This window comes from Diabrotica undecimpunctata, chromosome 4 (assembly GCF_040954645.1).
Source record: "Diabrotica undecimpunctata isolate CICGRU chromosome 4, icDiaUnde3, whole genome shotgun sequence".
In the NCBI taxonomy this organism is placed as follows: domain Eukaryota; kingdom Metazoa; phylum Arthropoda; class Insecta; order Coleoptera; family Chrysomelidae; genus Diabrotica; species Diabrotica undecimpunctata.
In genome coordinates this window covers 29,948,113-29,963,979 of record NC_092806.1, presented here as the reverse complement: position 1 = coordinate 29,963,979, position 15,867 = coordinate 29,948,113, and the positions used below count along the sequence as shown (strand labels likewise).

Below are 15,867 nucleotides of genomic sequence, written 5' to 3'. Positions count from 1 at the left end.
ACTTCGGGATGTGTAAAAAGTTGTAAAAAGTGTCATGAAGGTAATGAACCACGTGTTAGACCTGTCGATGAGGAGCGTCAAAACCGGGATATTGATATTTGTGCTTTTGTGGAAGCTAGTGAACCCTGCAATAGTGTACAAATTACTAGGGAAGTTAACGTGAATGCTCGAACTGTCCAGCGAGATCTCAAAAGGAATGGGTATCACTGTTTTAAGATACAACCAACACAAGAACTGTTTCTGGAAGATAACTTTAGGCGGATGGAGTTTTGTGAATTTATGTTAGATAAACAGAATGAAAATGTACACTTTTTAAAAAATATTTTATTTTCTGACGAATCTTCATTTTCATTACATAAAAAATACAATCCATCCGTTACAAGGTATTATTCTCGGAAAAATAAGCACCTCAGTGTTGCAGTGCAAACAAAGCATCCTTCGACGCCTTCCCGTTAAGTTTCAGGAGGTTTATTTCCAACAGGATGGGTGTTCGGCTCACAATGCTAGAGCAACTATTGACTTCCTCAATTAAACGTTTTCTGATCGACTGATAAGTACACGTGGTACAATTAAATGGCCCGCTAGATCCTGTGACTTATCGCCTAACGATTTCTTTTTTTGGGGTTTTCTCAAAGAAATCATTTATAGGCATCAGTTTGAAAGGGCCACAAATCTAGTCGAATTAAGGGCAAAAATACTTCATTTCTTTGTAAGCATTACACCAGTCCTACTCCAAAATATGAGGAGAAATCTGTATGACAGATTTGGTTACTGTTTAGCACAAGGAGGTGGAATATTTGATCCCTTAATTCATTAATCTGCTTTCCTAATTTTTATTTTTTGTTAGGTACATTTTACGAAGTTTGTAGGTTCTTAATTAGGTAGTATTTTTTATAAGTTTGGAAGAATTTTATTGTTTTTTTTATTGTACAATTTTCAGTGACAATAAAGCATATTACTTATTGACTTACCTACTTATTAAATCTTAGTTTCTATGGTCAACAAAACAATGTCGTTATCTGTAATATAACTATATAAGTAAGCATGTGTATATATATATATATATATATATATATATATATATATATATATATATATGTATATATACATAAACACAGGGTGTCCAATTAACTCAGCACCATATGGGAAACTTTTTTATTTTTTGTTTTAAGAAAAAAGTTTTGTTAATAAAAAGTTCTGCACGTTCTAAAACCTAAAATACAATCATCAAGTACTAATTTTTTTAGTCATATAAGCGGTTTGTCGAAAAATATGAATTTTCTGATTTCTGGAGGGCCATGGATTCGTCTAAATTAGCAGCAATAGCAAACTTATTAATGGAAATATTAGAGATACTCGTCATCTCTAAATTAAAGTACAACATACATTTTTACAAACGATAGACTTTTTAGATATTTCCTCGAATATGAATTTCATAAAATAGTAAGAGAAGGATAGCTAAACCCTATGCCCTTGAATTTGTCTCGGGCTGGACTATTTATTTGTTCAAATAATATACGTACATATTAATATGTCTTCTTTCAAAAAAACTGGACGACCTCATAACTTTGATAAATATTAGGGGAAAAAATTTGATGTACAAATAGTATTATATATTGACATAAATTAACAACACATAAAACAAACATAGTTTCACAGTTCCAGCTAAATTCCTTTGTTGTTCAATTTGCTGCAAATGCAGCTAAGTGTTCCAGTTGCTCTATTGTATTCTCCTAAGAAAGTTCCACAATGTTTACAGTATAACTCCACAATACTCTTTTTTTGTACAATAAACGGCAGAAAACACGCAGGCCAACAGCTTAACATACAGAATGCTCCCAATGATGTATTTGTAAACTAAAAGAAATTAAAAAGTATTATTTATATTATATATATATATATATATATATATATATATATATATATATATATATATATATATATATAACTGTTTTGGATGGGTTGGAGTCAATAAAAGGGCTATTGGTTAACTATTTTTTTAATCTCGAGCTTTCAACTGTGTTTACAATTATTATCAAGAGCTAAAAAAGACAAAATATCTTACAAGGTTGAACTAAAAAGAAAAAACAAAAAGGATGTTGGAAATAGCAGAGATGAAAACACTCGCATTTGTTTTGTACGAAGACATTTATTAGTCCTTCTTTTTCATTGAAATATCATTGAATTCAATGTATACATTCATTAAATTTTAGTTTAATACGCGGTAGGCTGTCTTTGAGTTTTGATTCTTTTTTAATGAATCTTATTCTTCTTCTTCCTTTTTATAAGCAATTCTGTTTGTTCAATGGCGGAGTAATACCTCTATAAAAGGTTTTCACTGCATCTTTTGCGCGGTCGTCCGATACTTCTTCTGTCAATTGATGACTTATCTCTTGCTATTTTGACGACACGGGTCTCCTCCATTCTGCTTATGTGGTTATTCCATTCTTTTTTTCTATTTTGTGTCCATTCATTTCTACACTGTACGTTACATTTTCTTCTAATGTCTTTACTTCTCTTTCGATCTCTCGGCGTATTTCCTGTAATTCTTATTAGTACCCTCATCTCTGCCGTTTTGAGTAGCCTTTGCGTTGCGGCTGTGTCGGGTCTTGTTTCTGAGGCATATGTCATTATCGGTCTTACAATGTCTTTATAAATTCTTGACTTAATCTCAGTGTTAATGTGTCTTTTTCGTCATATAGTGTTATTAAGGCATCCTGCCAGTCTGTTTGCTTTTTGTACTTGATCTCTCACTTCTTTGCCCAGGTCTCGAAAACTAGACAGTGTAATTCCAAGGTATTTTATTTCCATTACTTTTTCAATACTGATGCCATCAATTTCTATTTTACATCTGGTTGGTTGTTTGCTGACTACTATTGTTTTTGTTTTCTGAGATGAGATTTTCATATTAAATTCTTTTGCTCTTATGTTAAATCTGTGGACCAGTCTTTGTAGACTATCTTCATCTTGGGCTATCAATATTGCGTCGTCTGCGTAACAGAGTATTTTTATTTCTTTGTTTCTTATTCTGTATCTTCTTCCTTTGTTAACGCTTTTGATGATTTCATCCATGATCAAATTAAAGAGCATGGGCCTCAATGAATCTTCTTGTCTCATTCTGCTGCCTATTTTGATAGGTTCTGTAAGTTGTCCATTTATTCTGACTTCCATTTTGTTGTTTTGGTAGATGTTTTCGATAGTTTTTATAATATTTAGGGGAACTTCTCTATTATACAGAAGATGGATTACATCTTTGAGTCTTACTCTGTCAAACGCTTTCTTTAGGTCAATCCATCGAGCAAAAAGACAAAAGGGGGAATGTAAATGTAGTGGGGGCAAAAATATTGTTAGACAGGAAGTGCCATCTTAAGAGGCCACATTAAACAAGGAAAGAGAGACTCTTTCCTTGTTTAAGAAATCAAATTTAGTTAGGTTATGTTATTTCTGATGTTATTGTTTGTCCCAACTGTCACATGAAAGATTATTTTCTATTGAAGTTTTTTAACAATTGCTTCACATTTTAGACTATTATTTTTATTATTTAATTAAAACTTTATTGTGTCCTAGTTTAAAAAAAAGTATTTTAAGTGTATTATGTAATATTAATATTATCTAATATAACAAATAAATAGATAAATTAGAACCCCTACACCACTGTATGATTATTGTGAAGTGTCATGAAATTTAAATTTGGCGCATTCGCATTTCCGGATATGTCCGCCATCAGAGGCCACTTTTGGTCTCCTTTTCATAACGATTAGATTCCCTCTTTTGTCTTTTTGCTCGATGGGTCAATCAGACACAGAAATGCTGGTTTATTCTCAGTAATTTGCATTATACCGAATATTGCATATGTACACGATCTTCCACTACGAAACCCCTGTTGATGATCTGCTAAATTTAATCTCTGATTTATTAGCACTTGTAAAATTTTAGTTGTAAGTTTTAGCGTAGTACATATTTTGTTTAATAAATGGTTCTCTTAATATTAACCCTCATATTTTCATGTGTTGGGAAAGTATTTTTTATAAAATTTGTGTATTTGTATTTAATAACCCCGTAATTTAATTGAATTACATCTTTTGTATATATTGGCAGTATGATTACTGTCACCATGTGTACTTATTTAAGTAGGATGCTACGTGTTCTCCGTATTATTTTATAGGTTGGAGGCTTGGACATTAAAGAAAGATGTTTCGGATAGATTAGAAGCCTTCGAGTTACGGACCTACAGAAGGATATTAAGAATAAGTTGGGTGGATAGAGTCACGAATGTCGAGGTGTTGAGAAGAATGGGAAAAGATAAAGAGGTTTTAAATACAATTAAAGTCAGAAAACTGCAATATCTGGGACATGTCATGAGGGGCGAGCGTTATAACTTGTTGCAATTAATAATGCAAGGGAGAATACAGGGTAGAAGGAGTCGCGGAAGAAGACGCATCCTCTGGTTAAACAATTTGAGAGCTTGGTTTAACTGCACTTCTGCTGACCTCTTTAGAGCAGCGGTATCGAAAGTGCGAATTGCCATGATGGTTGCCAACCTTCTTAGAGGAGATGGCACATGAAGAAGAAGTACTTACTTTTAAATATTGTCCTAATATACTTTAAACCCTTTCTAAGGACACGCGAATGTACTTATTTTTTCTAAAAAACTATTACTATTTTAAACAAATATCTTAGTATACTGTGTTCAGTTAAGTCTCTTTGGCACTTTTACTTAAATTTTAGCTCACTGTGCAACATTGCATCTGAATAAGCGTTGAGACCTTCGGTCGTCACCGAATAGGTCTGTTTTAGTGCTTGTTTGAAATAACTTTTTAGAATACGTCTCCGCCTAAACAAAAATGTCATCATCCACCTAAACAAAATGTCGAACTAAAAAGGATTACACCCTTTTATGAAAGACAAGTCAGTCTCATCGCCGCATATTATTTATTGTGAAATCTGTAAAAGTGGCGTTGATATTTCCAACAGTGGACGAACTAATAGTAAAGCTCGTTTGGGAAAGAAGAGACACACATTGGTAGGTTTTGCAGTGACTAGAAGCAATGAATTACATTTATCTTTTAAATCAGTGTCAGCTCCGAGAACTTGATAATTGCAGACAAAGAAGGGACATTTGCATACCAAACCATTAAGCATATGCACAGTTTTAGATCATCCCAAACTGATTTCCAATTTATATGATTCAAAATTTAGTTCCGCTCGAGATAAAAGTGAAGCGATCGTGAAGAATATTTTGGCCAGAGAATCGCAGAAATGTGTAACCTACATAGAAAACTGGAGTACAAATCTACATGAATTTAAACTATTCAAATGAATAGATTTAAGAAGTGAAATAACATGAAACGATGTATGATATTTTCCCGAAGCTTCTAAATTATATATCAACGATTTTAAATAAAGGCCAACTCTTTGACGAACTAGAAATTTTGAAAGACAACGCTACAAGTGAAAAAATTTCCGAGTGGAACAAAGAAGAAAAAAATAGTCAGGATCGATGGCTTGAAGTTTTTAAGTGTATTGATTAATTCATACTCAAAAACTTACAGATAATATGCGAATTTATTTTTTGTATTCCGAGTACTGGTGTAGCTGTCGAGCGTTTATTTACTGTAATAAATAATTGAAGGGGTGAGTGGATGAAGGGAGTAAGTAACAAAACTGAGTTTTTGAGAAATTTAACTTCAAAGTTTTATCGCTGGAACTTTTTTATTAATCGATTTTTTAAACCGATTTTTTTTTATTCTCACAGGTAGGATATGTATAAATTTTATTGTAAAAACAAAAATCTCCCCGATTTTTAAAAACTTATTTGAAAAATATATATTTGTACTTACCTCTTTTATCCAAAAACTTTTTTGTGTTAGAAATTATGTCTATGCCAAAATAAAGGGGGTATGTGGACTTACCTCCTTTATCTAGGATAAATATTTGCATTGTCTTTTGAATAAGCGCTATGATCAGGAAAAAAATAACATGTATGTCAAATAAACACTTATATTTTTGGTTTTACAAAGGAATCACAAACACTGAATTTCTAAGCAGCTTTTTAATTAGTCTAAGGATATTGTACCACCTTCTTAAAATGTTTGTTGCTCTATGATGACTTCATAATACCACTTATCCCTTTCTGGAATGAAGCAAAGCTGTTCTTTTAGGTTGTCTACCTTTTCTTTGCTTAAGGATCCAGTATTTTGGATATGTCTTGGAATGTTGAATTGTTCAGGTAGAAGGGATGGGAAATTTTTCTGCATGAGGATACATACCATTTTGAAAGGTGTGTAGTAATCGTAAGACTCCTTGAAAAGGTATGATCCAAAGACATCTACGCGAATCCACTTGATTCCAGTTTTGAAATTAACCTTTTCATTAAGAAGATCTTTTTTTCTATTCATTAGTTTCATGGTTTTCATAATATTTTCCGTGTCTCTAAAGTGATGTTGCATGTCTATCACCATATTTTTCTTGTTTGAAGAAACAATCGCATCACGATATTCATCAGAGATGTAAATGTTTTGATGTTTCTTTAGTCGTTTCTCAATATGTCCAAATGCTCTATCCGAGTCTAAGTACGAGTGTCCTACCTCTGGAAACTTGTGCTCAATCGTTTTAAAGATGCTTTTGCCCACAAGATACTGAAACAGATATACGATCAAAAAATTTTTATTTTGCCCGGCACACGACTCCGTCCACAAAATTAGATGATCTTTTCCTTTGAAGGCTGGATCCACTTCGATTGTTCGTAGAAAACAACTAAAAATTTCCGAGCTACCTCTGGAAGCTTGATTTTCCGTCCATGTGCAGAAAACAGTTTTTTCCACATTTTTGGTTATTATGTGGATTCCTAAGTTGTAAAATCACATTTGTCTAAGATAAAAGGCTTTCGAGGTACTAAGCCTAGGTAGATCCAATGTTACATACAGTGTTCTCTGATTTGCTAGCAAATTCTCGATCTGCTTTTTGATTAAATTCATCATTAAAAATGAATCGGTATGTAGCCTCTTTTATTTGAAATTTTTCATTTCTTCTTTAAGGTTTATGCATTCTAGGGATCGAAAGTTGCGGTGAAAGATATTTTTTGTGAATATTACAATGCCTGGAGTAGTGCGACTCTTCTGCTGGGAAACTGCAAATATGCTCAATGACGTAAGCAGCAACTTCAGCAGGGGTCTTGTTAGGTCTGACCGCGTGTTTTCCCCTTCTGTTCGGTTCAGGGGCATTTTTCCCTGATTTTATTGAAGTTTGAATCAGGTCAACCTTTTTCAAGCTGATTGCAAACAAGGAAATGAAAGCCCGTTTGCATACGGTAGTTTGCCGGCCACTACAAGTTACATTGTATTGGTAGGTGGCAGTTTTATGCTTTACGGCTCCAGTTTTCTTTGTCATTGGTTCCCTTTTTTTAATGCTCTTAAAAAGAAGGCAGTTTTTTGCATTTACATCTAGTTTGTAGTAGGAAGAGAATATTGATTCCCTTTCTTCTACAGTTATTGACTGTAGCGATACACAAAACACTTGTAGCGGCAATTTTCATTGAACAAAATCCCAGAGTTAACGGTTTTAGCGGGTTTTACTTGGCCTATTTTAGAAATGTAGGTCATCCCTTAGGTCTTCCCGTATTTTTTTATGTTCTTTGGCTATATTTGAATCAGAAAAAAATGATATCACTAATGTTGCCGTTTTATTATGGCAGCTGACGAATACATGAAGGAGGTATGTCACAATTTTTATTCCCTTTGGTATGGATGAAGGAAGTAAGTACTTTATCTTGTTACTTACCTCCTTCATTCACTAGATATTTAAAGTAGTATGGGCAATTACCTCCTTCATACGCTGGCTATCTCAGTTATTTTAAATCATAGAAGGCTGGGGATAAGCGGAAAATTTAATTTAGCACTTACCACCTTCATACATGCGGATAACTCATTTTCTTAAAAAATGTCACTTACTCCCTTCATCCACTCACCCCTTCAATTATTGAACGTCGGAAAAGTCACAAATGTTCATTTCCACTCTCAAGGCAGCGATGGAGGTGTACGCAAATTTTGATGAGACTTATAATGTAATGTTTCATTTGCTTTAGTCAAGGCTGGACCTTTTTAAATTAATTTAAGATCCGAAAATTATAAATGGTATAAAAAACCAGAAGAAGACGAGGCTATTCCAGATCCCTCATCTAAAAACTCTTACTTTACTTTTTCAAAGTTGTTAACATAATTTGTTGTAAATAAATAAATATAGTTTATTTATTTTGAATGCCAAAAAGTTATGTGTGTCCAATAAAAAGATAGATTTTGCGTTTTAATACATATTTGTATTTTGTATTTTTGTGTCATTTGTCTTGCTTCTAAATTTTTATTGTTTAACATAAATCTATTTAAATATTTTGTTCATAAAAATATAAAACATCGTAAAACATTAGATTACTTACTTTATTTTTATGTCTCCGCATAGAAGGTTGACCCTTCTTTCTGCATTGGGGACAAGCCAACTCCAGTTGGGCAGGTTTCCAAGTCTCTACTATAATGAAATAAATTTATTTATGTCAATATAGGTAATAGTTTTTATTGCTAATTTATATCAGAGCTATTTTAGTTTTATATGGGAAAATAAGTTATCAAAGTAAACTCTTAGTATACCATAATAATAAATAAAAAAATAGTATAAAAACTTTTTCTGTAGAAGGAATATTTATGTCATTATTCAATCTTCGCTTTTCTACTGCTAGATCTTGGGCTTCTTGCATCCAATTCCTATGGCAACGTTTTAGATCGTCAGTCCAACGTCTTGGAGGACGACTTCTGTTTCGGTAGAGATTATCTCGCGGTCTCCATTCCAGTATCCGCTTGTCCATCTGTTATCTGTCATTCGAGCCACGTGACCTGCTCAGTTCCACTTCAGTGTTGCTATTCTCTTTACAGCATCAGCCTCTCATGATCTGCGTTGTAACTGGCGGTTTGGGATCGTGTCAAAAATTCATCAAAAGTTTTTCAATCCTATCAGATCATCATCAGTGAATTATCAAAGTGAGCAATTTCACTTAAAATATTACAAAAGAGGTAAAATTTTGACTGTTAAAGAAAAACTTATAGTAATTACTTCTTCTTCTTCAGATGTCCTGTCCGCTGCGAACATTGGCTATTAACGTGGCAATTCTGATTTTGCTTAAGGTACTTGTGAACAGTTTGACTGATCGATGTGAGCCAGAACAACTTCCGCAGATTTTAGAGTATCTTCTCCTAACTGGCCTCCACCTGCTGTCTATTTTTCCCTGGATAATCAATTGAATTCGACGGTACTTATCGTGTGTTAATATGTGGCCTAGATATTCAAGTTTTCTTTGTTTAATTGTGCTTCAGGCTTTTGAGCTATGGTTATACAGAAGATACCATGGACAGACAAAGTCACCAATGAAGAAGTACTACGGAGGACGAACACAACTGCGGATTTGGTCAACATCGTGAAGGGCCGTAAGCTGCAGTACTTGGGACATATAATGAGAAATCAAGGCAGATATGAGCTACTCCAATGCATTTTGCAAGGTAAAATTGAAGGAAAAGGGCCCCAAGACGAAGAAGAATAGCTTGCTAACCTGAGAGCATGGTATAGAAAGACCTCAAGACAGCTATTTCGTATAGCAACCAACAAAGTCATCATAGCCAGAATGATCGCCAACGTTCGGAACGGATAGGCACCCTAAGAGGAAGAATTCTGCTTCAATTTCTTTCTATTTTCCAATTCTGTGGATTACCTCTAGGTTGTTGACATATTCTGTCCAGGCTATAAGAAGAATGCGTCGATACACCAACATTCGGAATGCTTGATTTAACACATTATGTGTTAAAAATGTGCGTGTAGCGTAACCTGTTAAAGTGTAATCTTAATATTTTTTTTTTAGAAAAGAAGTTTTTATACTTTTTTTCTATTTCAGTTTATTTTTTTAACAAATGCAAAGATTAAAAAAGTACAGATAGAAGATATCATGACCAATATAAAGCTATCTACAACTAGATGGCCAGGTCATATCTGGCGAGCAGGAGATTAAGCAGTGACACACGCGATGATAGAATGGAATTCAGGGAAAAAAAAAGAAAAGAGAAAGTTACCAATATCAAAGTTACTGCAAGAAGTTGAAGAAGATTTAAAAAGCGCATGGGTAAGAGAATGGCAGGAAAAAACTAGAGAGAGATCGTTAATAAGTTAACATAAGCAAAAGCAATTGATCATCTCAAGAAAAGCTTTTGTGACTTGGGTTGATCCTTAGATAGCTGTACATTACAAAAAGGCACGTTACATTGTTACCGAAAAAATCTCCGCTTACTTTGGTCATGTGGTGCGAAGAGATGGTCTGGAGAAGGTGACACCACAGGGAACGGTGCACCAGCGAGAGAGAAGTTGGAGCACCACACACTATTGCTTTAGAGTTACAGGAGGCATGGAAAAATGGAAAAAAAATCACGAGAAATTATTATAAGAATTTTTAGATGGCACGATGTCAGAACCGGACGATCACCTAGGAAGAAGAACTGTTGGTTTTTAACTGTTGTTGTGGACTTATTTAGAATATTTTATTGAAGACTTATGGAGAAGAACAAGTTTCTAAAAAATATTACATATTTTCTAAATAATAAAAATCTGTTTTGTTAAGGTATACATCAGTCCACATTATTTTTTACTTATATTAAAGCGTAAAAACAATAGCCACAATGTCTAAAAATCAATCGAAGAGTTGCATGCAATAGTACAGAATCTTCTAAAATTCTTATTTTTCTTCCTTTCTTTATTTTAAAATTTAATTTTAATTTAAGACAGTTATTGACAAAGTAAAACCATTTCTATGAGTGTTTTGACTAGAACTGACTCCTTCTATTCTAACTTACTATTTAAATTATATTTAGTTTATTCTGATCCACACGTTAAATAACAAAAAATATTTGGGATAATATAATACTAGCTACAAACAAATAACAAACTTCATCTAGTATTTGCGTATCATGTAAAACAAACCTGTAGTTTTATAACCTCCACTTCCACTTCGGCTACTCTTGGTTATCTTTACAGCAGATAATTTTCTACAGCTAATCACTTTTCTGTTACATTCTGAAAATTACATTACAGTTATATTAGGTATATACTTATATGAGGCGGTGAAAGGAAAAGTGGTGTAAGTCACTTTTTTTATACAATAGAAATAAGTGCATATTCAAATCCATCAGAAGCAACAGTGGTGTAGGTCATAACTCTTCCATTTACTCACAGATAACTGTCATGAGACCGAATAGCTCATGATTGTAAAAGTCGTGGGACTTTACATTCATTGGACAGGCGGCACGAGGTCTCATGGCACAAATAGAGGTTAAGCACTTTAGAATTATTTATCATCATACTGTATTACTGAACGTATATATATTCAGGGATTCTATATACACTGCCTTCCCTCGCTTAACCTTTTCCATCTCTCTCTGTTGTCTCATTCTCCATCGTTTAGGCCTCTCTTACTTATGGCGTCGTCTACTGCCTTTTTCGAGATTATAAACCCCAAGTATTTGAATTTATCCTTTCCTTTGATTGTTCCGTTGTCGTCAATCTGTAGATCTTCTATGTCTTCTTCACTTGTAGATAGGTAGTCTGTTTTCATCATCATCACTGGCTCGACAACCCTTTTTGGGTCTTGGTCTGTTCTAGAATTCTTCTCCATTCCGATCTGTTTCGTGCTTTTTTTCTCCAGTTTTTTATTTTTAAGGTTGTTATATCATTTTCTATTTGTTCTAAGTATCTCAGTTTCGGTCTTCCTCTTGTTCTTTTTCCTACTGGCATCTGTTTGAATATTTTGTTTGGTATTTCGCCTTCTTCCATTCTTTCTACATGTCCTATCCAACGCAGCCGTCCTATTTTAATGAATGTTATAATATCCGGATTCTGGTATATTTTGTATAGTTCAGAGTTGTATCGTCTTCGCCATATTCCGTTTTCTTTTGTGCCCTTATAGTCTGTTTTCACGAGGTTAATATCTAGGCCAGCCTTGGTATATTCTTCTTGTAGTTTCTTTATCATGTAAGTGAGGTCTTCTTGGTCTTGTGCAATCACTACTTGATCGTCTACAAAGCTTAACGTATATAGGTATTCGTTTCGTACCGATACTCCCATGCCTTCGCATTTTCTTTTCCATGTAGTCAAGGCTTTCTCTAAGTATATTTTGAATAGGGTTGGAGATGTGGAACAACCCTGCAGGAGCCCTTTTGATGTGGTGAAGTCTCCTATGATTCTTGTTCCCATTTTAATGGACACTTTATTTTCTTTATACAGAGCTTTTGTAGCTTCTATGAGTTCCTTCTGTATTTCTAATTTGTACATTGCCTTCCATAGTTCTGACCTTGGTACAGAGTCATATGCCGTTCTAAGGTCCAGAAATGCCAAATTTATATCTCTATTGTTTGCTTTTTTCTTTTCTAACAGTTGTTCCAGTGTATATATGTCGTCTATGCATGATCTTCCTGCCGTGAAATCTGCCTGATACTCCCCGATTTTGCTTTTTATCTCTTGCTCTAGCTTTTATTGCAGGATCTTCCCATATAATCTTCTTATTGATGATATTAGGCTTATTCCTCTGTAGTTTTCGTATCGTTTTCTATCTCCTTTTTTAAATATAGATGTCATATATGCCTCCGTCCATTCCTTTGGGAGCTGTTCCGAATCTATGATTACTGAACGTAACAATAATAAATATGTACAAGAGTCAGTATTAAACATTATTACATGGCGCAGTCTTGTGGTCACTGAAGCCTGCTGCTTCCAACCCTAGTTGTTAGAATTAGAACAATATGGAGTTTACAATACCTCAACCATTATCATTTGAAGATAACGTGGCTGAAAACTTTCGGCGGTTCAAACAGTCATTTGAAATTTACCTCTTGGCCAGTGGCAAGGCGAAAAGAAAGTTACAGTAAAAATTGCTCTATTGTTAAATTTTTGGGAGATGAAGGACTTTAACAGTATGTGTTTAACACATTAACGGATGCACAGAGAAAATCGTATGGTACAGTATTGGGTGAATTAGAGAATTACTTCACCCCTAAAAAGAATGTGATCTGTGGAAGATTTATTCTATAATAGAAAACAAGCGGAAGGAGAGCTATTTGATACTTACCTAACTGACTTACGTAAATTGGAAAAAATGTGAATTTGGAGATGTTCTAGACTAAATGATCAGGGATAGATTAGTTTTAGGAACAATCAATAAAGATCTAAAACAAAAAATGTTGCAGAATCGTGAGTTAACCTTACAAAACGTCAACCTAACAATACTCCAATCTGCGTAATTACAAAATTTGTGTTCCCTTGCAAAAGCAAGTCGAGTTCTGCGGTATTCCACGAATAGGTGTGGACATAGGGCGGGTCTTCTGGATAATAAATTCACTTCATGAAGTTGTCGACGAGTACTAGCACCTGGACAGCATAATATTGGTTACAGCCATCTTGCACTAAAACCACGGCTCTTACAGCATTGGTTGATGGTAATGTCATTTTAATACAATTAAAAATTCTGAATATTTGTTTATACAAATATACGTTTTAATACCAAATTAGACTGGTTTTTAAAATCAGTAGGTACCTACGATAATCTAATAATTTCTTATCGCTTATAGAACTTAAATTTTTAAGAAAAACATAAATTCCTATTGTTTTTAAGAAATGCCATAAAAAATTTAAAAATAATGTATAGAAATGAATAATTGTCATTATACGAGGGTTTTTCTAAATCTATATGTTATATACCAAGTCCTAAGTTTTAAAACTCGCAATAAATAAGAAATATGTCATGGATAGAATTTTTTGCACCTGAGTGAATATATGTACTTATATATGGATAATATATTTAGATATTTATTGTTATTAATATTTCTTTTTTAATTAGGTAAAACTTTTTTAAACAATATCTGTATACTTATTTCCTTTCTAGCTTATAAAAACTTCCAGGAGTATTTGCACAAATAATACAGAAATAACTCAATCTGCTCAAAATCTAATATATACTTACCTCTTGCTTTCTCTCCTAAATCTAATTTCCAGGATAACAAATTTTTCAAACTAGTAAAGAAGGTTAACTCTACGTCTGGATGTTTGGCTAGGAGATGCTCTCCCAACGTACACAGGCAATTGGAAGTAACTTGAAGTTTTTCACCGCACAGTTGACATTTTAAATGATGATCCATTAAAATTTTACGCAAAGGTCTCGACTAGATTGATCTAATCGAGACATTTTCTTAATATTTTTATCATTAATGGATGATGGATGGTTCAACTTGACAATTTGGAAACTCATGTTTCGTTAATATGACGTTTGTCAGCATATTTGATATAAAGGTGGGTCTTTAAGGGTCTAGACGCTAACCTATGCTATAAAATATCGAATAAATATAGTATAATTATCAAAGTATGTATAATTTTAACACGGTATGTTTGAACATGTAGGTATAGATTCAGAATGTTATGGACTAAACAAATATAAAAATATATGAGAGTATTAGAGAAAATTGTGAACGAAAAAAAAAACAAATTAACGCCACTAAATATGAGTATTATGCCGATTGTATAATTAAATTACTTGAGGGGCTTAAAAGCAAAACGAGTTAAATCTAAAAATGCAACGTTCGAGAAAACTGCAAAAAACTGCTATTCTGTCTAAGCTTTTTTTATTTTTAGTTTTTTTAAAATATCTTTAGAAAGTAAGGTAAATTATTATAGTAATTACTATTTAAATGAGAATAAGCTACAATTAAAGGTTAAAGTAAGTTATAAAAGTAAGTAAGTAACAAAAAACCAAAGTTTAATTTACTAATGTTTGTATTTTGAGAACGATTTCCGAAGTGGAATTTGAAACGTCAATAAACATTCTTTAACCTTTAATTGTGGCTTATTCTCATTTAAATAGTAATTACTTTAACATGCTATAAGAAAATAGCTGTAGAACAATATTAACCCTTAACTGGAGAGACCCTATTTTAATTCACACAGAGAGACGTGCCGTTCGACAGACTACAATGTAGGAGAGGGGATAAGAACTAAATTTACAAACTTTTTTAATATATTTATTAGTACTCTAAAAGCTGTTTGTATTTGCAATTGAACACAGTAAAGAAACTCAAAACTCAGAGAATTAAAAAATAACTACGACTTTCTAACAGCTAATCATTTACAGTTCGTGACAGTCACATTTTTTACTTTTCATTACAGTGAAAAAATAAATATACATCAAGTAAGGTTTTTTTATATGAAAGGCACAATACATACTGGATTACGTAAAAATTAACTCGTGAAATTATTTTGATGTTGAAAAAAATGTCCAGCAACTGTAAAAGTTACATACAATTGGTACAAATTGGTTTCGTATACTAAAGACACACAGGTTTTCTACATCGGTCACAAAGGTATTTTGTCATACCTTTTTTTCTTGCGAGGGCACAAATAACATATTTTTCGCTTCCCTAGTACTAATGGCTCGTTATTATCTACTTGGTTATTCTCAGGAATTCCAAAAATACTCTTTATACTAGCACGAATTACCCGCGGTACTCGAAAGTTACCCATTCTTCGCTTCATATGATCTACTAATTGTTTTGCTAATATTTTAGCAAAAGCAGATTTTTCTTAAATTTTAGAATTGTTTTTGTAACTTTCGTGCAGTATGTATGCATTTACAATAGCAATATCTATTATACGAAAAAAAAACATCAAGAGTCCATCTGCAAGTTCTTCGACTACACGAACTTTTAGCACATTTTTCGTCCATGCAGTCAACACCTCCTTTGTTGGCATTATAATATGGAATTATTTCTGGTTTTTCTATTGAAGAATCATTACAAGTTC

The 15,867-nt window shown here is 33.2% G+C and overlaps 1 protein-coding gene across 1 annotated transcript; it reads right to left on the bottom strand.

The window, feature by feature from the left end:
* Nucleotides 1-1,616: 1,616 nt before the first annotated feature.
* LOC140439382 (uncharacterized) lies at nucleotides 1,617-14,310 on the bottom strand. The gene is made up of 4 exons (XM_072529245.1): nucleotides 14,039-14,310; nucleotides 11,008-11,100; nucleotides 8,432-8,520; nucleotides 1,617-1,857 (listed from the first exon to the last, which is right to left on the bottom strand). Exons 1-4 carry the CDS (start codon nucleotides 14,211-14,213, stop codon nucleotides 1,666-1,668), a joined length of 549 nt encoding a protein of 182 aa, XP_072385346.1. The 5' UTR covers nucleotides 14,214-14,310; the 3' UTR covers nucleotides 1,617-1,665.
* Between the last annotated feature and the right edge of the window lie 1,557 nt (nucleotides 14,311-15,867).

Coding starts and splice junctions, on each gene's coding strand:
- LOC140439382 (XM_072529245.1), bottom strand. CDS start 14,213: ATGGATCATCATTTAAAATGTCAACTGTGCGGTGAAAAACTTCAAGTT. Junction 8,521..11,007: donor TGGAGGTTATAAAACTACAG/GTTTGTTTTACA, acceptor ATTTCATTATAG/TAGAGACTTGGAAACCTGCC. Junction 1,858..8,431: donor TGCGGAGACATAAAAATAAA/GTAAGTAATCTA, acceptor AATTTCTTTTAG/TTTACAAATACATCATTGGG.